The 25,381-nt window shown below is 38.5% G+C and overlaps 2 protein-coding genes across 2 annotated transcripts; both read left to right on the top strand.

Annotated features, from left to right (window-relative positions):
* Positions 1-2,630: 2,630 nt before the first annotated feature.
* On the top strand, positions 2,631-5,790 carry otulina (OTU deubiquitinase with linear linkage specificity a). The gene is made up of 3 exons (XM_084747264.1): positions 2,631-2,829; positions 3,043-3,164; positions 5,155-5,790. Exons 1-3 carry the CDS (start codon positions 2,716-2,718, stop codon positions 5,576-5,578), a joined length of 660 nt encoding a protein of 219 aa, XP_084603390.1. The 5' UTR covers positions 2,631-2,715; the 3' UTR covers positions 5,579-5,790.
* A 976-nt stretch (positions 5,791-6,766) lies between these two features.
* On the top strand, positions 6,767-24,474 carry LOC146307688 (uncharacterized). The gene is made up of 11 exons (XM_084710407.1): positions 6,767-7,256; positions 8,187-8,526; positions 10,870-11,490; positions 13,096-13,293; positions 14,344-14,724; positions 17,483-17,568; positions 17,711-17,817; positions 17,915-18,058; positions 18,781-18,912; positions 23,222-23,491; positions 24,088-24,474. The coding sequence occupies exons 2-11, from the start codon at positions 8,384-8,386 to the stop codon at positions 24,292-24,294; spliced, it is 2,289 nt and encodes a 762-aa protein (XP_084566533.1). The 5' UTR covers positions 6,767-7,256; positions 8,187-8,383; the 3' UTR covers positions 24,295-24,474.
* The last annotated feature ends 907 nt before the right edge of the window (positions 24,475-25,381 follow it).

The raw sequence follows: 25,381 nt of genomic DNA on the forward strand, positions 1-25,381 counted from the left end.
CAGAACATGTATGACATTCATTTATTTGTCATGTCGTAATGTTAAATTGCCCCATTTTTCTTTCATGTTTGCAGCCTGCATGCATTATTTCTCCTGCCTGGAACATTTCTTTAATGAAAACATGTTTGATTTCTTGTCTAAAACGTGGACATGTTTTCATAATGCATATGCAAAATAACGTTATTGTATGTTTTTCATTATATTTGTTGTTGTGTTTAATTCTATGTGCTCAGAAACAATAAGTGCAACACTGCTGAGCTCAATAATTAAAGAAAAAATATTTATAATGTGATTTAATCTGGTTAAATGTAAATTAATTACCAATCATCAAAAAACCACATAAATACACATGCCACAACTTATGTGACCTTTTATTTTCCAAAATTTTGAGATGCTACAAGAACTTTTAGTAATAGCCTCATTTTAAGATTAGTAACAATACCTTTTCTAAGGTAATTAAATTACTTTTTTTTATCTTACATTATAGGAACTAAACCCATAATGTGTGTTTTATGTGTTTCACTGTACAGATTATTTATGCCTGCATTTTATTTTAAATAAAAACAAACTACAGAGCACTTTGATATAAGAGGGAAAAAAAGATGTTTCAAAGTTTTTTGCTTCATTTAAACAAATTTAATTAACCATCACTGGTCCAAGAAAAGTTCAGTGTGGTAGTGTGGTTGTAATTTCCAGAGCTGAAGTCGTGTATTTAAGTACAGTTTTCAAGTACTTGTAGGCTTCTTCAAAACTGAAGTGCAACATTAAAATCACATTAACTTAACTAACTTGAATATTACATTAAAGTACATTAAAATAACCGATATATTAAAAATGTAAATAAAAGTTTTTCTATCTTAAGACATATAAACTAAACAGCTTTTTTTAATATATATAAAAAAGCCTTCCTTTGGTGAACTTTTTTTCATTTTGTTTCTGCTGTTTTTATTAATGAATTCTTTTTTTTTTTTTTTCTTTTTTTTTAAACTTATTGCACTGTTCTACAGGTCTTTGCTTTTTCCAGCTGTTGTATTGTTATATAAATGTGTAGCTCTGCCTTCTTCTGATGTTTTAACTGTGTGCCCTGTTTGTAAAACAATTGTGTAAAGTAATTATGTTTTGAAAGATGTTATTATTAAATAAAAGTTATTATCATAATTGTATGTCTTTTATTATTTACGCCTCTTTTTGATTAAAAATAATATGATGATAAATATAAACTGTGAGACAGAAATAAAAGACATGAAGAGATAAAATCAGCACATTGATGATGATGATGATGATGATGATGATGATGATGATGATGATGATGATGATGATGATGAGTGTGTGTTAATGTGTTAAACTGATTTTCTCCCATCATCAGTAAACACAGTCGATGCCAGAGGATGTTTGACGTTGTCGACCTCACTCAGTTTTACAGTGAGTCACTAGCGCCCCCTGCAGGATTTAAACGTATTATTATCTAACATGTCACATCAATAGATGGCAGTATAAACCACCGATTCGCATGAACACCACAGAAGAAGTGTGCTTTAAAAGAGAAGTACACCCTAACACAGAAAAAAGTGGCATGACTTAAAAATGCATGGAAATAATGTCACAATAAAATAAAATGACCTAATTTACATATTAAAATTATGTAGTTAAATGTACTCATTCAACTGAACAGGCCATTAGTCTATTTTATGTGTCATTTACTGACATTTCTGTTGAGGAGAAAGAGAGAGACTAAGAAAAGAGAGACTGAAAGACATGAACCTCTTTTCCATTTGTAACAATGAGTGTTTTATTCGCACACAATTAAAATGAGATTCACTGAAGTGACTGTTTGTTTCTCTGAGTTGAATATAATTCAAATGAACCTTATCAAACTCTAAAGCGGTCCATTTTGAACATTTTGGTATGGGAGCTGTAAAAAAATAAAAAGATGTTCAAAAGTTTCCATTTCAGTTCAGCTAGACTACATTTCCACAAGTAGTGTACTTGTATCCATTTGTATGCTACTTGATACTCCACTGCATATCAGAGACAAATATTATACTTTTTACTCCACGACATTTATCTTACAGTTGTAGTTAGTTTTTCAACTGGGGAATGATTTCACATTAAAAAACATTAAAATAATAACATATAAAATATACAAAATATTGTTAAAGATTGGACCAGTAGTTCACTTTCCCCCTCTAAATTTCTAAAGTGGTTAGATTACTGTTTAAATGAAATATTACATGAAAAATTTGTCCCCAAGAGAAAATATCCAAGTGGCCTATTTCTTTTTTTTTTTTAAAAAAAGGAAAGATGTGAGGGGGGGAAAAAAAAATAAAAATGTTTAAAATAGTGAACCATTTACAAACAAGGCATGGAAAGCATAAGACAATAACACCATTCAACATTAAATAAGAGAGATAACATTATTTTTTTTCATAAAAATCACAACATAATAATGCATATGAATAATAGATTGTGTTTATTTATTTATTTATTTTTAAAAAGAACATTAATAAAATTTAAAAAAAAGACTATAAGACTTCGGAGATTTACAAATTCCATTTTAAGGTGTATTTTCTGTCTTTGGCGCAGGATGATGACGTATTGTTCATTAGCTAGAAGTTGCTGCTGCAGTTACATCAAACTTGGCTAACACCTAGTAGGGATTTTTCTGCTCGTGGAACATTATTGACAGACTTTTTTTTTTTTTCTTATAAACTGAAGATGTCTTGGGTTAAAGCCGTGTCGTTCAGCGGAGAAGATGTTTTTGATGAGAATGCGGACGACATTAATCTTCTAAGCAGAGAGTGGACCTCCAACATGAAGAAGAGAGTCATGGTACCGTTAGCTTTGTTAACTCACCTCAAAATACGTTGCTGTACTTGCTCGGTTTTACTTAAAACTAAAGCTGAACTTTGTGTGTATATTTTGATAAGTAACTCTCAGTCAGTTGTCAAGTTATTTCACTCGTATTAATTACGTGTAGCAGCTGTAAAGGCAGGTTTTTTTTGTGTTCATGTGTTTCTGCCTCCTCGCTGGTGTTGTGGACAGGATGGTTATGTGGACGGAGCTGATGCCGGGGAGGAGGCCTCACTTCAGGTCGGTTTCGACCAGGGCTTCAGGGAAGGAGCGCTTCAGACTGCAGCTGTGGGTCGACTCAAAGGAATCGTCAGGTAATCCACCATATAATTTATCCCATATGTGATAAATGTAAAGATTAAGATGCTTTAGAACAGTGGTCAGACCAAAGACACAACTGTGGCCTCCAAATATGATTAAATGTATTAGAAATTATATATACATTACATTGAATTATGATACTACTTATCATTATGCCTCTAAAAAGTTTTTAAAATGAAAGAATACAAGAAGTAAGAATCACTGCACTTTGATTAAGGCCTCAGCCTGTGATAAAACAGACTGTGTAAACAAATACATGAGGATATTATAAATGAGCGTTTAACTCATGTTTGTTGCAATTTTATTATAGCTGACTAAAACCAAACTAAAACTAACTGTGGAAAAAACATTTCGTCTAACTGAAATGAAAATAAAAGGAGTTTCCAAAGGAAGTGAAAACTAACTGAAACAATATTGCGTGTTTACCAAACTAATTAAAATAAACAGAAACAGAAAATATCTTAAGTTTTTGGTCTTTGTCCATTTGGTCAAACTTGTGCAGATTTGTGCGTATGTGTATTGAGTTGGGACGTCTACATGAGTGTGAATTACTTGTTTGTGTTGTTTGTATTGTAATACCTGTTCTGATCTTCTTAAAACTTGCACCTGACAAATACCCCTCCCATATTATAATAAAAACCCATTAAAACTAATAATAAATAAACTAATGCTAGAAATTTGTAAACTGAGATGAGCAAACACACTCTGGAAACTAGTTGAACCTAAACTGAATTGAAAATAGAAATACAAAAAACTATAATAACTGTGGTCTGTTGCTGCCACACAGTTACTAAAGATAAGTATCACTAATAATATAAGTGTGTAATAAGTTAGTAGCGGGTGATGAGGTCAGCTGGTTTTATCAGTTCATTACACTGTTGTGCCAATGTGTTTCCTGCATTTCTGTGTCGAGACCAAAATGAACTTTATTAGTGCCCTACTTTGAGAAATGCAAACATGTTTTTCTACACACCTTTTTTTTTTTTTCATTTTACAAAAGAACCCAAAAGTTAAAGATTGTCAGCTTTAAAAAAAACTTTGCCAAAATGAAGTACATTCTAAAATGACATAAAATTAAGACCAAATTAGGATTTGGATCAGTACTAACGCTGCTTGTACAAAGTCTCGAAAGTTTGGAAAATAGCTCATTTTAACCGTTATGTCATTAAGGTTAGGAATATGCTTGAATTGCAAAATACTCATTGAAAAATGTGTAGTTTCTTTTACACAGTCACTCATGTAAACCAAAAATCTGTTAACATTTGAAATAAACAATCTTGTCGTCATGTTTGTTGGTTTCCTGGTGTTTTTCTGTTCCAACCGATGACACAGTTTATATGTGATGATAAAGGCATATATAACAAGAACAGTGCAGTAAATTCAGGAAAATTTATCAGACAGTGTCACAGTATCTCATATTACAGCACTGACGTGGTAACATGTCTCCTGAGTCAACATTTTTTTTAATTGAGTCCTGCTTTTACCAGTAAGGACAAAAAAAAGTCAGGTGTTTCTTTTTTCTTACATAAAAGCCTTTAAAACTTGTCAATTTTGTTGAAACTCCTCAAGGGGATGTGAGTGTTTTACAGGATCTGAAAGTGTAACAAGGGAAGTAAAAATGTATATAAACTGTAAAAAGCTGGACTGTTCCATTTATTGTATTTGTGTGTGTTTAGATATTTAAAGTCATGCTGCAGAATTCTGTTCTAGTAGTTAACAGCTCATCATGTGAGCTATTTTTTTTTCTCAGAATCATATGTATATTGGAAAAAAGTATTTGGTTATTCAGATGACTTTTCTTTTTTTGTCCTGCTGTTCAACAACCTTATAGAAAACTCCTGTGTGTGAAATATTTGTCTCTTTCTTGTGCAGAAACATCATGAGCCTCTTTTGTTCTGCTCATTATTGAAGACTCTTGTCTGTCCCAGTCTCTTCTCTGAGCCATTGTGTCTGACAGTCGCCTCTTTGTGTGTCCCGTCACAGTGCTGTATGCTGCTGGTGCCAGATCCAGCATCCGGAAAGCCCCGTCCCAGCCTCTGTGACTGACCTCTTGCAGCGGGTGTCACAGTATGAAGACAAAATCATGGACCGCATCAGGGACGCTTTGGAGAATCCTCCTCCCAGCGTGAGCTCCGTCTCTGAGAGCTTTGAGGATCTGGAGATGGAGAAGCCGGATCCAGGCTGCTGCGAAGGGGGGTGTAAAGGAACAGGCTGCTGCAAGGGAGGAGAAAAAATGGAGCTGGACGCTCCTCACCAGCCACAAAAGCCCTGTGCTGGGTCAACTGACTGTTTGTCCAGCTCCAGTGACAGTCTAAACTACCTCGTGCAGCACTGCGTCGACCTCGTGTCAGAGCTCGGACTGCCGCAGGAGCTGATAGGTCACATACAGGAGCTGCAGAACATGTAGTGATCGAGCGTCAGGGACAGAATCACACAGGATGTGGACCACACCTGGACAAGAACATGAACTATGAAACAAAACAGGTTTTAGTGTAAATTCTTACACACAGTGAATTATTTTTGATGTAAATATTGTACAATATTATTTTACATTCATAATTTGTATAAGATGGTTGAAGAATATTTGAAAATAAAAATGGATTTGCTATTTTTACTGCATTTTGTTCTCACAAATATTTCGTTGTCCATATATACATTTTGTAATGAAGAATAACCTTTAATTTGCTCTAATATCTAGTAAATACTTAGGCCCTTTTCAAAGCACGCTTCCTTTAAATTCATATAAACAAAAGCATGGCCACAGAAAACCTCAGGTAGATTTATAAACATGTTTTCATCAGATTGGCAAAATGTAACAAGAACAACCCACTGATGTAAATCTTTATCAAACAAATTGCATGTAACAGTAAATAACAGTGCAAAATTGAGACTAAAACTCGCTAGAGGAGCGATTACAAGTGAGAAAGTGAGAGAAATAAAAATAAAACACAAATACATAAAAAAGTAAGTACTAAAAAGAAAAAAAACTATTAAAGGCTAAATCTGCAATTGCATTTTTACATACAAGCAACACATGCCTTTAGAGTTTTTATGGCTTTTTTTATTGTTGCAAAATATTTTTTTATGTACAGGTCAAAGTCCTGTAAAAACAACCAGAAAAAGGGCAGAACTTTGTTAGAATTATCAATAGATTCATGACGTGCATTCCAACTTTTATTCTCAAGTAAAAGTACAAACATACTGGTATGAAAATATACTTGAAAGTGAAAAGTACATATTATGCAAAATGTCCCATTTCAGAATAAGAAATATTATATAATTTGATTATGATTATTGTTGCATTCAGGTGTTCATCATTTTAATGTTGCAGCTGGTAAAAGTGTAGCTATTTGTATTATTTTATGCACTGCTAGGTATCTATACAATAATCACAATGATCTTCATAATGAAAATCATCATCATAATACATCAATATATGTGGATCATAATTTGTATTAATTAAATCTGTATTATAAAATTTTGCAACTAAAGTAGTCAAATGAATGTGATGAAGTAAAAGGTACACTATTTGCCGGAAATATAGAGGAGTAGAAATTTAAAGCAGCTTAAAATTGAAATACTCAAGTAGTCAAAATTGTACTCAAGTACAACACTTGAGTAAAAGTTCTTGATTACTTCCACCACGGTGTGTCAAAATACAACGCGGGTGCAGTGAATTTGCCCATTTCCGAGCAGCGCTTGAATGCAGCAACACTCTCAGCGCACATGAGTATGACGTCATGCGCTCGGACCGAGCCGTGACCTGCTGCTCTGCTGCTCTGGCTATGCTAGGGGTTCGTACCAACAGATGTTCCGCATAAAACACAGTAAATACCCGTCATTTATGAAATGTATCGCATTGAATGATAATGATTTATTAATTATAGAAGGTAACCAGTGTGGCTGCAGTGATTCTCATGAGCGGCGGTCAGGATTTAGTATCGTATGTTTATGTTTTAAGTTTACCTCAGCTAGCTGGCTAGCTAACTTAACGCTTGTTTTCAAGCTAAACCAAAAGTGAAGCAGGGATCGGAGCTACATGACTGCAGGCTTGTGGACTTTGTCCCTAATTAAACTCAACCGAGGTATGTTTTTCTTGTCATTATTAATATGGCACTGACAGTTGAATATGCAGTGTGAAATGTGCTGTCATTGTCGTTACTTCCTTGCATTGTATTTACATTAACGATGGGGTGTAGCAGCGATTTAAGCTAATTTTAGACTGAATGTATATTGTAAAAACGTTTTAGCTGGTGTTTCACCAAATTCTGTGACCCGGGTGGGAGTTTTAACTATGCACGTTTTTTCTCGTACAATATCGATAGGTGATAACAAAAATTGTGCCTCTTGGTATGTAGATAGAGTCAAAATTGTTGTTAGTCGTATCGCAAAGTATTGTGACCATATGATATCTAGATACACATAATAATACTGATAGCTGTGACAGCATGCACTGTTAGTGTAGTGGTCTGTGTCTGCACAGCACTGACACCTCACTTGACAATGTTGGGTCCACTCTTTGTTGTTGTTGTCTTTTTTGATGCTGTTAATCCAGTTGTGCAGGGCTTTTTAACTCAAATAACAAGTGGCCTTATAGGAAAATCACTGGGACTTCTTTTGCCACCCAGAATATTTTGTCAATTAATGGGTACAAATCATTATTACAGTATAATGTTAATATATGTGTTACTGTAGGGAATAAATTAGTCATGTGCATCCCCTTTTTCACTTTTGAAAGAAAGGCACGCTTACGAGGCTTAATACAGAAGTTCAAAAATAAGAAGACAGTATCCATCAGACTAATAGTAAGTCGGCCTGTCAATAATATTGTCAGCAACACTCTCAAGCAGACATAAGGTGCTTGTAGCAGGTCCATGTCCATATTTGTGAAAGGTGTTATTTGCTCTCCCATATGGCAAAATTGTAACTTGGGCACCAACTGTGTGTGGTGATTCTGAGGGGAGGAAGGAGTGTTTTAATCATTCAGTCAGTGACATTGGACATTTTGCTTTCAGGTATCAACTCTATTACCACGCACAAACATGGTTGCCTCCTGGCTTTAGCAGCAGCTTGACCCTTGTCATCATGGACTCCTGAAATCTCCAGGCTTCGGCGACTTATCAGGTCGCTTAAGGTTGTTTTGGACCAGAAGTCACCGTTCAGCCAACAACCCGTCTGACCTCCTAAACTGAGAGGGAGCGGTGGGAAACAGATGGGGAGCAGTTGCTGTCACGCTGAGAGTCCCTGTGGCAGTGCGGAGGAAAGAAGTGAATTGCTGAAAGATGAATCGAAGGTCACGGTGCCCCCGCCAGTTGTGGGGGGCAATTGTGGTCCTGGAGGAGATGAAGACATACGGTGAGATAACTGTTGAGATAACTGTTTCCTTTTTTTGGAGTTTGGAGACCTCCAGCCTATGTTTTTTTTCCTTTTGTTTTGTTTTTTAAACTAGCACTATTTATCAGAATCAGACTCAGCTTTATTGACCAAGTATGTGTACACATGGAAGGGACTGACTCTGGTTTTACATTGCTGTCAGTCTACTTACACATAATAAACATACAGCTAAAAACCAGGACAAAAGAGTGAGCAAATAAAGGTGTCTGTGTACTGCACAAGTATTTCACAAGTAAACTGCGAACAATATGAATAGTCCAAATACATAAATATTGAATGAATATACTTACATGGAGTGGATGATACATGTCAATATACATAATGTACAGTGTGCCGGATTTATTTTGACAATGACAGAGCTTGGTAATACATACATGTTAGAAACTGTGCATTTTAAACTGTAAAAATATAATCTATAATGAAAATGGATGTTTTGATGTTGCTACATACACAGAAGTTTTTTAAACCTGTTTAAGGCTGCAACTTAAGGTTGTTTTCATTAATATACCAATTATTTTCATGATTAATCCATTAATTGTTTAATCTATAAAATATCATTAACCAGGTTGATGTCTTTAAATTCTTTTACTCCACAAACGGTCCAAAAACACACAGACTTTTCATAACAACCAAAAACAGAAAAGCAGCAAATCCTCACATTTAAGAAGAAGAAGCAGCAAACATTTGACATTTTTGCTTGAAAAATGATTGAAACGATTATCAGTTGTCAAAATAGTTGACAACTAGTTTTCTTTTGGTTGACTAGTTCTAAACTTGTTATTTAGCTGCAGGTTACATGTGATCCCACAGATGAACAGAGAGGAAACCTTTAAAGTTACAGAGGGACAGCTTGGTTCAGAGACAGCAGCCAACAAATGAATATAACAGAATAAAACAAATAAAAACAATGAATACAGAAAAATATAGCAGTGAATAAAAATATTACTACACAGTCTAATGCTAATGCTACTGCTGGCATAGTCACTAAAATTTACATCAGTGACTCAGTCACATATTTTTACCACAAAGTTTTTGGTTTTTCAGACTGAGATCACAGCAAATGTCAAAACTGACTCAGTAAGGAGCACTTGTCAGCATTGAAAGTGGAAGCTTACAGGTTTGTGTTCTGCCAGTGGAAATGTTGTATTTAAATGTTGGTTTTGACTCGAGCAACGTTTTATCTTTGCTGGCAGCAAGTAGACAAAAATGTGAGATCATGAAAAAGACCTGTAAAGATGTGACCATCTGTGCTGGATAAGGAAAAAAAAATGTTTAGATTAGAAGATTAGATGTTTGCGTAGGGTGTGTTACTTGACCAAATCATGGAGTGCTGAGGTCACAAACAGGGCTAGGGGACTTCCCGAGGCCTTCAGTCGTTTCAGGAAGAGACTTTAATTTGTCATTTCATGCAGTAGTGGTTAGTGCAAATAGATACGACATAAAGATGACTGGATTATAGATTTCCCACTTTCTCAACGCCTACAATACAGATTTACTACAAAATCCTATTTGTGGTCACAAATCCGCTAGGGGTTTCTGCTGAAGAAAAATGCTACGACTGAGTTGGCGTTTTAAAGAAATAGTTTGGGTTTTTTGGAATGGTGTTATATGAGGTACTTATCCATAGTCAGTGTGTTACCTACAGTGAATGGAGGTCAGAATTCCCCCGGTTCGAAGAAGCAGAGAGAGTACCGGCGTAGGAAGCTAAGCAATGTACTGCTGTGGACAGGGTCAGCAGCAAAATCTATGTTTTATCCACCTAAAACTAAAAATATTTTCAATGCTTTACCTCACCATTAGAGAGCCTTTTCTGACAGGAAACTGTGGTTAGACACACCTCTCTCCAAAGCCACCAGACTGCTTTTACATTGTAGAACACAGGAGTTGCTGGTCTATTGCTGCCTTGATATAGATATAGATATTATATACACTATAAATTATAATGAGTCTACACTCTAGTCTTCTTTCAAGACTCATTGTCCCACAGCACTTTAGAGTAAAACAGCACACATCTGTCTAGATTTTTTACTGCAACTCTGCATGGAGTTGTGCCCGCCATCTGCAGGACGAAGAGACTGAGGGAGCTATTACTTTAAAGACTAACAGCAGATGCAAAACGGTTACATGTAGTCTGCGGATCACATGGGAGCCGAACTCTGGCGGGGCGATCAGTTGCACCCCTGAGAAGTACCTCATACAATCCCACTTCAAAAAAACTGAACTATCCCTTTGATTTAGAGTTTGGCAGGTGTGTTTTGTTGTATTTTGTGACATTGCTTATCCACTTTGTGTTATGTTGCTCAGGATAATACCTAATGAGGCCAGTATAAAGGTGGAGGAGAAGGCCGAGGTTGCGCAGGTGATGAAGCAGTGTCCTGAGAATGGTGAGCCGGAGGCCAATAACGCTCAGGAGAACGGACCCCTGCAGGAGGTGGTCAAACAAACGGCAACACCTTCTCCCAGGAAAGGGTCTAAACTGAAAGAAAACTCCACCAGAGCACAAGCTGAAGACATGAAGGACCGTCCTCCTGCAGACAGCGGACAAGCTCAAGTCCTGCCATGCACTTTAAACTCCCTGCAACATGCCACAGCTGACTGGCAGGTTTTTACACCAACAAACGTGGCACCGGAAGGAGAAAATCCAGCCTTGATGCAGGGCAAAATCCCTGCTAACAACTCACAAACAGCTGAGGCAGTTTGTCCTGAGAACCACCGTGAGAAAAACACAGCAACAGACCACATAACATTGGCCAGTGCTCATAATGAGGAAGAGACAGGCTCCAAGGTCTCAACTGACACCGCTGCGGTCGAACCATCAGGGGCGTTTTCTCAGAATAATGAAGTGTTATCTGTGCCAAACACTCTGTGTCAGGTGTCGGCCATCTCTGTGGTCGGTCAGGAGGTCGACAAAGAGGCTCCGAGCTGGTAAGTCACATGACGGGACAAACTGCAAAGTTTCATTTTCTGTTTTGGATGTTAGTTTGAAAAATCATATCATATCAAGAGGTTCGGTTGGAATATGTGCCTTTAGAATTGAGCAGTAGATTAGTTTTTATTCTTTATCATCAATCAGTCACTTTGTACTCTCATAGTATTTGAAATGTTTTAGTGAAGTTATGTTTAAATAAACAACGTCCTGGAAAGCAAGTACTAAATCTGACAGCTGTAGATAAGTGGTTCCAAATATGGCTGTTGGAGAGCAAGTTAAACATGAGGCATTGAAGGGCTGGTTTGAAGAATAGGACGGCAGGAAAAACATTTCTTCCACACAAAAATTTGAAGCATGTTTTCAGACTTATCTCGTGTCTTTTTCTGGTACATTACTGGATAATTTTAGCTCTTTAGTTCACGTAAAACAGTCAGAGAAGGAATGACTACTCCTTTGTTGACCAAGGCTGCAACTGGTCGACGTAGCCATGTTTTGTTTTTGTTATATATTTTTTTATTGCTATCCTGCAAACACTCTTACATAAACTGAGTTTCACAGATTGTATGCATATATACTCTGCGTTTTGAGTTTTGGGAAGTGGGGAAAATGTTCGTGTCACGCCCTGTGCTGTAACTCTCATCATCATGCTTAAACTTCCTCAGTCACCATCGTCTTTTCTAAATGTTAACATGTTTCCCTCCAATCGTAAATCCTGACAGGATGATTCAGGACCCCGATGTTATTATCCTGCTTATTACATGATTCCCACCCCTGAAAAAAAAAAAGGCACACAACACATAATTAAAATGATTGTATGGCTTTATTTTGTGATAGTGACCTGCTCACTGTACATTACCCTGCTTGCTGTGGTTATGTAAACAGAAATAACAGACCTTAGAATATTGCAACTGACCAATCAGAATAGAGTATTTAGCAAAGCCTTGCAATAATATGATATAATGTTTACAATAATGCAGTTGCTCTTAAATACCACATCACGCTCTTAAATCTAAAGCATAACCCATTGTTTTGTTTTCTGTCATTAATCAATAAAAAACCTGAATGCCTAAAACAACCACGCATATTAGATTGTAGCGTGCAGGAAATTGTCCATGACTTTTGTTTGTTTTGATATTAGCATATCTGTCGACCACAACCACAGAGTGTCAGTACAGGAAGAAAGTCCCCTGGCTTTTATTGTATTCACAGTCTTTTTACCGTATCACTCGGCTGTCAGAGTCAGGTTGGACAACATTTCATATACAGGTATATCATTTGCGAATTGCTTTTCTTTTTTTTTTTCAACTGTTTGCTCTACAGAGGTCACCATCTCATTTAATCATTATCCCTGTCATATCTATGGTGGTATGAGGGCATCGAGGGCAGTGTTGTAAAATCACTGAGCAGGCCTGCTTTATGGCAGTATGTGATTTATAGAGTTATTACATCAGTGTGATGAGGTAACTTGATTTGACAAGTATTAAATAGATTGGGGACACAACTCTCATCTGATTAATACTATAAACATGCATCAGTGCAGTAATATTTCAGAAGTATACAGTGACCGATGAAAGAATCCGCTCCTCTCGTCCTGTGCGCAGTGCTGTGACAGAGGATTCAGACAATGGCATTTCTTCAGTGTGTGTGGAGGCTGGTCCCGAAGTCACGAAAAGCCATGATGACTCCGAGTCTTCTTCTGGACCTGAGCCCACAGGACTCGACCACAGCGGTGAGGAACGAGACTCCACCAACTATGTCGGGCAGCCAGAGACCACAGCTGTGGCAGACACCAGCGAGAGGTCAGTCGGTTCAGAGCTTGTGATATCAAAACAAGGAAGTTGTTTACATAAACTGTGTACTTGTGTTTTTGATAACCTCCCTGTCACCACTAGGGGGCATGTAGACACCAGCAGCAGCAGATTGTTACAGTATCAAAATGATTGTGAGACTCCTTTATATTTTCTACAGTATTTGTACAATAAATAAATGTTTCATGATATAAAATGTCATTTAAGTGGCACAGTTGGTATAACAGTTATATTACAGCAGCATGTTTACTACCGTGATGCATCAGCTTCTCTTTTAGCAACACTCAGTAAGCATTTGAGGAACTGAGGACAGGTCTGAACTGCAGGTCAGTCTAGTACCTGAACTCTTTGACTGTCAAGCCAAGCTGTTATAACACGTGCATTCTGCATGTGTTATAACGGCGTGTCTTGGCATTGTCTTGCTGAAATAAGCAGGGGTGTCTTGGAAAATGAGATCATCTAGATGGCTGCATATGTTGCTTCAAAATCTGTATGTTTCAGCGTCAATAGAGGCTTTACAGATTTCCAAGCAAAATGCCTTTAATGCAGTTTTTAATGCAGTGCTGCCTGAGGGGTCAGAGGTCATGGGCATTCACTGTTTTTCTCCAGATTCTCGGAATCTTTTAATGATTGTAGATGGTGAAATCCCTAAATTCCTTGCGGTTTTGTGACGAGGACTGTTCTTCTTAAACTGTTTTCCCATGCAGGGGTGAACCTCGCCCCATCCTTGCTGAGTCTTTCGAGGACGCCCCTTTAATACTGAATCATGACACTGTTACCAATTAACCTTTTTTTTTTACCTTCTGAATGTTCCAAACAACTGCTTTTTGAGCATTTCACAACTTTTCCGGTCTTTTGTTGTCCCTGACCCAACATTTTTGAAACATGTTGCAGGCATCAAATTAAGAATAAGTGTACATTTACAAAAAGTTTATCAGTTTGAACATCAAACATCTTGTCTACACAGCATCCCAAGTTTTTTGGAATTGGAGTTTGAATTTAAAAAGCATGAATAGTAACAAAAACATTTTCTCTGTGCAGCTCAAAGTTTGATCAGGATGCAAAGCCAGATCCTGAGTGTGCAACTCTGAGCTCGAAGGAGGCCACTTCCCCGGAGAACATCAAACAGGATATTGGGGAGGAAATTATCTTAAAAGGACATGACAAAGATGGAGATGTTCCCAAAGCGGAGGAGAACAATGAGATGAAGGAGGAGGAGGAGAAGGAGGAGAAGGAGGAGGAGGTGGAGGAGGTGGAGAGCGCTCCCACAGAGGCCGAGACTCCGGCTGGGAAAGATGCTGAGATTCAGGAGGTCACTGGGAAAGAGGAGCAGCTGGCGGGGAGCTCCTCCACTGGTGTGAAGGCTGAGGAGATATCTGTCACAGAGAAGGAGGAGTCTCCTGAAGATGACCTGGGGAATAGGTTTGTACTGATCGTGTTTTTAGTTCCCTTAATGAAGGGAAATGGATTTTTCACGCCACACATCACATGTGAACCATTTAAAACCACTGTAAGATTGAGTTACAACACAGGAAGGCACTGTTTAAAACTGTGTGGCAATACAGAACTCAGCACCACGTGTTTAGTCTTCAGCTCTGAAAGATGTTACACATCATCATCGTCCCCAGACACATTGTTAAAAAAAAGTGCACATGTTTTTGCCACAGAGTAACCACCAAGAACACACAGTTCTCTATAAAGTGAAATTGGTATTGGTATAAATTGGAACAAAAACATGAGAAGATGCCAGATATTTTGGCATTTTTCGTCACGGTTTGGAGGATTGGTCAACAAACTGAAGGATAATGTTTAGTTTATTGAGTTTAGTGAGTTTAGAGGGATAGTTTGTGGGTTTGTATGAGTTACAGAAGCTAAGCAGTGTACTGCTGTCGACAGGGTCAGCAGCAAAATGTATTTTAGCTACTATAAAAAAGCCCAAAATATTTTCACCAGTTTACCAGTCAGACAGCCTTTTCCAAAGAGAAACCGCCGTTATGTAACCCAAATATCACTCTCTCCAAACCTACCAAACGCCATGGGCAAAATCTGTTATTTTGCCTCACAAAATACAGCAGGTGCTCGTCTGTTGCTGCCTCGTTCAGTTAGTTTGTTTGTGTTATTGTGCGACTTTGGTGTTTTAAAAGGTTAGATTGGATTCACTGAAGTCACACAATAACAGAAAAAAACTGTCAGATCAAGGCAGTGGTAGAACAGAAACTCCCATGATCTGTGAGGTAAAATTACTGTTTTTGCCAGTGGACTCTGGTTGCTTTAAAAAGAGTGGTATTTGCTTTTATAACTTTAGTTTCCCGTGAGAAAAAACGGCAAGGTGAAGAGGTTTTGAATATAGCATATAATTAAACTGACTGTTATTTTTTTTTTTGTTTGTTTGTTTTGCGGCTAAAATAGATTTTGTTGCTGACCCTCTCCACAGCAGGACATTGCTTAGCTTCCCACACTGCTGCATCTGCTCCACCTCCTGCTCCAACTGTTCCTTCAAAAGACAAGGTTGTTATTCTTTACATGTTTTCTATTGTCAACAAATTCCATAAAAACACCAAAACCAACAATGCCTGTGGCCTCCAAACCCATTCATTCCCACTGAATACCTAACACTGTAAACACGGGTTATAAACACGCAGTATATTTTCATTTTAAACAAAAAGCCCACACATTTCTCAAAGTAGGTGAGCGTGATGGTTTTTAGCAAACATTACTCAGCAAGGACTAAATAACTTTGCGGACTATTTCAGCTGTGGATTAATGCCAGTTTGGTGTGTTAGTGAGTATTTACAGCAGCAGGACAGTGTGTTGAGGATTAACTCAAAATAAATTACAGTGAATGTGATCATGGTAATGAAGGAACATGTCACTTGGGGCAACGGCGTGACTCAGTCATGTGTTTTTATTAGATTATGGACAACAATGGAGATCTATGCAGGGACGTTCCCACAGGCGCATTAATGTGCTGTTTCTTATATCTACTTTAGTTACTCTTATTACAGTATCTTACAGTTTTTTAGATTTCAGTGTTTAAGATTTAAATTTAAAAAATAAATAATCCTGTGTGACACCATAAAAATATAACATATATCTTCCGTAATTTATTCTTTAAGTCCTCACAAAGAAATTGTTCGTCTTTCCTCAGGATGTGATACTGCAAAATTTATCCTCCACGCTGTACCATGAAAAATACTTTTATTTTCATTATTTATTATTTCAGTAAATTAAATTTCTAAAAAATTAAAAGGCTACATACAATAGAAAACATTGCACATTTAAAAGTGCTCATCAAACATTAACTAACTAAGTTCCTGCCTGTCAGTGGACTGATAACCAACCAATCATACTTGAGGGTAATTTTTCGCAGACACTCGCTGAACCCTGCAGGTATCCAGGGGTGGAGAGGAAAAAAACAAAATCAAGGAGAATCACTGATTCAGCCTTTCAGTTCAATTATTGAATTTGAATTATTGATCGAAAATGATTGAAATTGTTCCACCTCTACCTGTTACTGTTGTCTTTCTTTGGTTAAGATTTGCTGACAACAACAAAAATAAAAATCATCAAGCAATATTTTCCTTTTTATTGTAGAAGACAGAGAAGCTGTTGAGCTGTCTAATAAAAAAATATACATATATGTCTTATCTGTAACACCTCCATGGTGAGATCTTGTTAAAGGTAGAATCAGTAGGACTTGTCTGATGAGTGATTTATCTATTATGAATCAGGTATTAGATTAATCACCAACTATTTCGATCATCAATTAATTAGCGACTAATGTATCAGTTGGGCTCTAACAGATAATAAGTAATGACTGAAAGGGATTATGTTTCTGAGTTTATACAATGTTTTTTTTCTTTTTATTTAGGAAAATGTAGCATGTTATTCCTTTACCTCTGCCTAATATGCAAAAGATCACAGTGTGATCACAGTAGATTCATATTTCTGTTTCCTGTGGCAATTGTGGGATATTAAAGAGAGGCAGAAAAGAGAAAAAAAGTTGTGGTTTGGATAAAAATAATTTAGTTTCACATGGGAAATAAAACCCTGGACATACCGACACAGAGGAAGAAGATATATCAGACAGGACTTGTTAGTAGGAATTCTCCTCTTTTCTCAGAATTTGTTGACAATAAGGAAAATATAGATCATGGACGTTTTTTTTTTCTCCTTCCAGTGAAGAAGACTTATATAGAGGAGCCGAGGAGCTGTCAGCATCACAAGAAAACAAACCAGGACCACCGGCTGTGTCAGAAACCACACGTCAGTACAAATGACACATCTATGTGCTGAAATTGCATCAGAGATTTGAAACAATGCCGCGTTTGTTTCCTCATAGTTAATATAAACAATAGTCCTTTTGTTTTGTCCGTCATTTCCTCTTTCTCTCCTCTGTCTCACTCAGTTTTAAAGGTGGAGGACAGATGCAGTCTGGCCCTGGCGATGGATATTCTGTCTTACAGTGAGAGAGAGTGGAAAGGAAATACTGCCAAAAGTGCTCTCATTAGAAAGGTCGGTGTTGCCTGTAGCGCCGTCAGATTAAAGCCAGTTGTTGTTGTTGTTTTTGACATTAAGAGACTTCCTGTGGTGTCCCTGTGTGCTGCTGCAGGGTTATAAAGAGATGTCCCAGACGTTTAGCAGCCTGAGGAGAGTGAGGGGAGATAACTACTGTGCCCTCAGAGCAACGCTGTTCCAGGTGCTCTCCCACAGCACCCAGCTGCCCGCATGGCTGCAGGAGGAGGATGTTACTATGGTAAACACTCACTTAAACCTACTTCATGGAGTTTTTAACTCATTATCAAACAGTTTCATTGTGATGCATCTGTGGGACCTGCACAAACAAACAAGACGATCTGCAAATGAGTAGCATCTTGGCCAGTTAAAAAGAGGCATGAGGAGATTTTTCTTTAGATAATTTTAACTTTGAAGGTATTTTTTGTGGTTATAACCGTGGAAACAACGCTACTTTTGTCCACAGGGTCCTCCAAAAACACAATTTGAAAGTTCCTTTAAGCGTTTGTATTATTCCTGGCCATTTATCGTCCATTTTGCAGATTGAAATGTCAACTGTTGCTGCAAGATTTTATGACCTGTAGCTCACTAACTAGCTGATTAAGCTAACGTTAGTAAAACACTCCTTAGTCTTTGAAGTAACACTTAGGTAGGTAGTAGGCTAGTTGCAGCTGGTGTTAGAGCAGTTTAGCTTAGACATTTGCTGTTGTGTCTTTTTTTGTTTTGAAAAGCTACACGAGGGACATCACCTTCTTAACTCCTCAAATGTCTCAGAAACATGGCCTTGCCAGACGTGCCTCGCACAGCTATAAGCTATGATTGGACAGTCACTGTTGGCAAGCCAAGAAAAGATAACATAAGAAAATCCAGAAGACTGAGTAACTGTTCTAGTGTCCATGTGTTAATAATGTCAGTGCTTCAGCTTAAGTTACGTCTTAGCATTGTAATTCTTTGTGTTTACAGCTGCCGAAGCAACTCGAGGCCCAGGAAGGACTGATAAGTCAGTGGACGTTTCCTGGAGAATGCATGCAGGGAGATGGAACAGGAGATGCCACTCTGCAGTTGAGAGGCTACATGGAGCTTCTCCGAAATAAGGTACTGCTCACAAACACTCGAGAAAGTATTTTAAAGACACAGAGCGAGTAAACCACAGCACTATTTTTATACCATCCGTGGACACTGAGGGTATTGATTCATCCTCTGAGCTTTTAGATGTGATTACTACCATATGTTAAAGGGAGGTATTCCTCTAACTGCTGCGCTGCTCTGTGTGTCATTAACACAGTAATGCTCTAAAGGATTTGCAGGGATAGATGGACCCTCAGCCTCAAAGAAACGGTTTCGACCGTTAAAACCACAGAGCCTCTTTACTATAACAGACTGGGGCCCCAGCCACAATTTACAGTCAGACGCTGCCGCTGGTCGCTTGTGAGGAATTCTGGTGTTTACTGCACACGTTTTTTAAAAGTCAGACCTCTTGTGTTTTATGAGGGGTAGCTGTGTGCTGGTTTTGTGCCGGACATTATGGACTCCATATAGCTGCGCTCAGAATAGACTGTGTTGTGTTATCCCTGTCCACGCTGGTTCCACAAATATGACTTTTTATGTGCGCTTAATGTATGTGTGTATGTAGGGAATTTGGGGGGTGGGGAGGGAAAAACTGCTTACAATAGCCCTTCAGTAAATGGCAGTTTGGAGAAACATGGTGTTTGACAAAATAGCCCCAGAATCTAAAGTCAGGAAATGAATAAATAACTACTACTCCCTTCTTTACATTCCTGTTTGTTTCCACTGCATCTGAAGAATTGACAGGATTAGAAAAATAGACTGGTGATGGATTAAAACTAGAATTAAAATTAGAACAAAAAAGACTCGGGCTGTTGTATGTATGTATGTATTTTAGTATGAAACAGATACAGGAAGTAGTGGCGTCGATGATCTGCGCCAGTCTAAAGCTTTGTTTATGCTTAACGCAGTGTCCCTGCAGCGAGTGTGCTTGTGATAAAAGCAGTCTGGACTGTTTGCGCCCAGTGCTGCAGAGTTCTTGTTGTTGTTGTTGTTTTTCTGTAGCCTTGAATGTCAGCAGCAGATGAGTTGCGGGGCTGCTTCACATCTTATTCGCACTTTGAACAAATCTGACGTAAAAAATTGTCCTGCAACTTGATCCATTTGGGAAGAGAGGGTTGGAAATTAACACTAGCCACCAGACAAATGCTGGTAAAATATGAAAGTGGCTGGTAGAATTCAGGCACAAAATAATTTAATAAACAATTGCAGTGTTTTCAACTGAAGTCGCCAAACAGTGAAACTATTTTTCTGGTTGAATGTTAGATAAAAATCCAATAAAATACTGTGGAAATGTAGCTTTTAGATAGAAGTACATTTTCCAACATTAAGAAAACCACTTTCATTGTTTTTTTTTCTTAGTAAGGCTGAATGAAAAACTAGACAATTACTATTTCACACATTGTACTAATGCAGTCACCCACACACTTTCTCACTTTTGTAGCACTTTACCTTTTTTAATGTGTAAATGTTACAAAGCGAAGAAACAAACATCAGGCACGAAGTATCAGGAGCGAGGAGTCAAGGTGACGGGACTGTGGGATATCTATTGTTGAAAGATTTGATTGAAGGTTTACTGTTTGCTCTCCAGCCTGAGCAGTCAGCGAACACTCGAAGCCTTTTGGGGGCCCTCAAGGCCCTTTCTAGTGGACGGCTCCGTTCGTGCATATTCATTTTGAAAGAGCAACGGCCACCAGTGGCGAACACTCAGCTGACCACTGGTGTACTGTCACTCACTCAGTAACTCAGTCACAGAAGCATCACTGTGGTCCAGCCAAAAACACATGAAGCGTGGAGGTCAGTGGATTCAGTACAGTAGGGTGTGTAAGAAAGTCAAGATAGTGAGGTGCATGTAAACAAAGTAAAGAAAAGAGCTAAAGCTGCAACAAAACCAAACGGGTGCCTTCAGGAAACGAGAGAGAGAGAGAGAGACTGTTTGGCTTTGCACAGACTGCCAGCCCAAATCTGTTTTTTGGCATATCCAGATCGTATCCAGGTTGATTTTTGAAAGTCTGGACATCAAAAACATATAGAATATCAAATGCAATTTTTTTGCAAATCGGAGCCAAGCCACATTTGGAGGTGGTTTGAAATGCAAATCCAGTCTGGTTTCTACAGATGCGTCTCAGTCTGGCTGCTGAAATTGCATTTCAAAGTCTCTTTTGTGTCACTGAAACCGCGACACGTGGAGAAGACGTTAAATCCAGAGCGACAGAAGTACAGAAACTAAAGCAGAAAGTTAAAAAAAAAGCATAGTTTTCCTTTTTAGTTTCTTTGGCCACATCAACAGCAATACACAGTTAGTGGCGCCTTCATTGTTTCCTCAGTGACTCATGCAGATAGGTTAGTGATGTCTGGACAAACAAATCTGATCTGATCACTTGCAAATAACAGTGTGGACAGTCCTGACTTCTGTGTGGACAGACTGTCTTTGATTTGAGAAACAAAGCTGATTTGCCTGCAGTCTGAACAAAGTCAAAACAGCCAGGGCTTCATAGACTGGGAACTCTGGGCCCTGATGATCCACTGCCCCACCCGCCTACCTGAAAAACAGGTAGACAAAATGCAGCCTGGCAGGGACGGGCTGAGGTTGTCACAATGTGGTTAAAGGATGGTCAGTCTATCCAAACCTTTGTACCAAAGATACCCTGCCACAACTGGTCAGATAACCATCAGATACTTCAGCTCATTTCAGACCGATACTTTGATTCATGACAACAAAGTATAAAGGATTTCAAAAGCTCACGTCTTCATATTCCTTCAAACAACACAGAACCTGAAGGTAATCAATCTACCATCACATTAAACAAAGAAGAGACGGGAAATAATTGTGAAAATGAAAGAAGGTCATGTTTGGTATTTCTACTTTAAAATTTCTGAAAGGGTATCTGGTGTTTTTCAGCATCTTTTCAAATGTTTTTGTGTCAAAGTGACAAATTTTTGAAATCCAGTATTGAGGGAGAGCGCTGCAGCCGACAGAAGAAAAACGGAGCTACGACAATTTCTCCCCAGGAAACCGTGAACCACCAAAGTGCATCCACTAAAAGTGCTTGTTTTTGCCACTGACAGGCTCAGATTGTTCTTCTAAGTGTGTGACAACATTATGAAAAGGATCTCTGCAGAGAGAGAGCTTTTTTAAGAGAATTTTATCATTGTTGTTTTCATTAAAACCTCACCAAAAAAACATCTTGGTTCATCTTTCCACTGCTCCAACAGTCACAGACTCTGGTTGTTTGGTTGAAAAACACTCCTTCACTTCCTTTCACCACGTTTGATGTGAAAATATTCTGGCTCTACACACTGTTTCTCCTTCTCTGATGTCTGACCTCCCTCTTGCTTCATTCACAATATTTTTACAACTACCTTTAATGAATTAAGGGTATATTTCAACCAAACAACCCGTCCTGAAGTCTGGCAGCAGTCAACAGTCGTGCTTAGTGGCATTTTTTGGGTCGTGCATCCATCTGTCCATCTGTAGTACAATGAGGAAGTGATGACATTTTAAATCCAAAAGCTCTCGGCTCTCTATCAGTCCTCTGTCCTCCTCTGTAAAAATTGTCTCTAAGTGAGGACAGCGTGTTTTTTACTCACTGGAATTTTATATATAGTGATAATTTCCATTTTGCCAAAAATACACTTAACAACTTTTAGGAATGAAAATTACAGTTTTGCAAAGGGAGTCTGGTTAGTTTGGTGAGAGCAATAAAACAGCTGTTTCTGGTTAAACTAACGCTCTCTTACCCTTTAAAAAAAGGGTTTGTCTCTGTGGTGATAGTTTCCATTATTGTTGTCAGACACTTAGAATAACAATCCGAGTCAAAAACAAGCACTTTCAATAGATGTACTTTGCTGGTGTGCAGTTGCCCAGAGGGATTAAAAAACGTTTTTCTTTATTAGTCATTTAGACACAAAAACATGGGAAAAATATTACCCAGGTTGAAAAGTACAAAGGTTACTCTTTAAAGGATCAGTTAATTATCAAAATAGTTCATTTTTGTCGCTTAACTAGATTGTTTTGGCTCTACATCCATGCTTCCAAGATAAATTTGATTTAAATGACCTCATGCCTGCAAGTACTTCTCTTCTAATCTTTAATTATTCAGCAATGAGGCAATTTACACTAATTTATGAATAATTTAGGCAAAAAATATTTTTAATCACATGCTCAAAGTCTGAAATAATATTATCAAATTGCTCACTTTGTCCCAAAATAACAGTTTGCATTGAAAGTAAACAGAAAACTGCACATTTGTAGATATAACAAGCACATATTTGACACTTGTGCTCCACTGATGGTTATTAAATGGTTATTGATTCGTGTCATCGATGTGTTTCCCAGTGGCAGGCAGCAGTGGACTGCTCCTCTGCGGTGGAGCGGCAGCAGCTGTGTGAGCGAGTGTTTCGGGGAGGAGAAGAGGAGCTGGGGCTGCTGGAGGCGCTCAAGCTGCTGATGCTGGGCAGAGCGGTGGAGCTGCACGGCTGCATGCAGGCTGGCGGAGACGTCCCGCTCTTCTGCTGGCTGCTGTTCGCCCGGGACTCGTCCGACTGCCCGCGCTCCTTCCTGTCAAACCACCTCAGCCACGTGGGCCTCAGCGCCGGGCTGGAGCAGGTAGGAGAAACTCACTCAGAGCTTCTGTTTTATTTGTTGACCAGCAAACCGCAGATTCACTTGAGCAGGCATTTAAAAGCATGTTCTGAAAGTTTTACTGGCTGCATACAGTAGTTTCCTGGCATGCAGGAAACATTTACATCAACCTTTTATGGTTAACAACACTTAGAAGAAAGTAGCTGCTGGGATTTTCTTGCCCTTTTGAATCCAGCAATAAATTTCTGCCGCGTAAACCGCTGTCACGCTTAGTAACGAACAAAAAACAACTTTAAGAAAGATGTCATGAGATAGGGTGTGTAACATTCTTATCATCTGAAACTGGAGCAGTAAAACATGCTGGAGCTTGTGTTTTCTGTTTTTGAGCTGTAGTATTCAGCGTCAGCCCGGGGGGTGAGGAGGTTTCATGAAGGACAAGGTGCCAACTGATCTAATTGTTATTTTCACTCTTTAAATTAAAGCTTTTACAGGCGCAGATCCTGTAAAGAAACCCCACCCATAAATATCATGTGTTCGAGCAGCTGATTGAGCTGTTTTTGAGAAGGGAGCATTCTGTAACTGTGCAATTATCTGCCTGCTATTTTTTGCCTTTTGTGCAGGTGGAGATGTTCCTGCTGGGCTACGCCTTGCAGTGCACCATTCAAGTTTACAGACTGTACAAGGCCGACACGGAGGAGTTCGTCACCTACTACCCAGACGACCATAAGGACGACTGGCCGTCCGTGTCCCTCGTCACAGAGGATGACCGCCACTACAATGTGCCAGTTGTAGAAGCTGCAGAACACAAGGAGCTCAACTCGAGCTGATCGCCGCTGCAGAGAAATCTCCTGCCATACAAACAAAACACTCCTCAGGTCGATCAAGAAGAATAGATTTACGCCAATTAAAGGATTAATTTGACGTTTTGGGAAAAGCTTTCTTTATGATAGTTAGATGAGAAGATCGATACCACTCATGTCTGTCCATTAAATCTGGGATGCATGATATTAGATTTTGGACAATATTTTCCACCTCAAAGGAATGTGATTTGGTTCCTCCTCACACGCTGAGCAATCATTGCAAATAACTTTAAAATCCATTTTGGACACTTCCAAAAAACTTCCACAGTGCAGACATGCTTGTGTCCCATGTGCATAATTAATGCGTCATCTTATCGGTCAGTCGTATCAGAAGAAATCTTAATTTTGGGCAGATATCGATATGTAATCTTAAAGACTTTATACCAATATTATCACACATCCCTGCGTTGAATATGAAGCTACCCCTAGCTAGGCTAACTTAGCTTAGACTGCCTACCGGTACCGCTGTGGCTCTCTAATTAAAATGTTAGGTGTTGTTAGTTGAATCCGTGCAAAAACGATGAGTAAAAATAACACTTTGTCAGTTTAAGGACTGTTTCTTCACTGTAATGATAAACAAATAAGGTAAAATGTGTTAATTGGCCCGTCCTGAGCCCCGCCCCTTTATGCTCTATCCTCCAACATGGAGCCCAGACAAAACGTAGCAAAACCTTTAATCAGAAACTGTGGTGTGTTGACCACTGCTTTATACTGCCTGTTTAATACAACGCTGTTTATATACATACGTTGTTGCTAATTGGGTAACTCCTGTGACACATATCAAACATATCTCAAAGTGCACCAGTCTATCCAGAAACCATAGCAAAATGGTCCACACCATTTTCACACTGAACGCGGCCCAGTTAAGCAGCAGTAGTACCGGGCTGAACCTGGGTCAGCCTTCTCCTTTCCTGTACTTAGATACGCTGTGTGCTGGACTTGTCTTTGTTGAAAAGAAAAACTAATTTTGGAGATGGTTGAAAGATGTTGCTTGGAGGAAAACGCATTAGTTAGCTTATGTTAGCAGAATGCTACCTAATTAGCTAGCTAGCTA

The sequence above is a fragment of the Lutjanus erythropterus genome, chromosome 21, assembly GCF_056507025.1.
Source record: "Lutjanus erythropterus isolate fLutEry1 chromosome 21, fLutEry1.hap2, whole genome shotgun sequence".
Lineage (NCBI taxonomy): Eukaryota > Metazoa > Chordata > Actinopteri > Lutjaniformes > Lutjanidae > Lutjanus > Lutjanus erythropterus.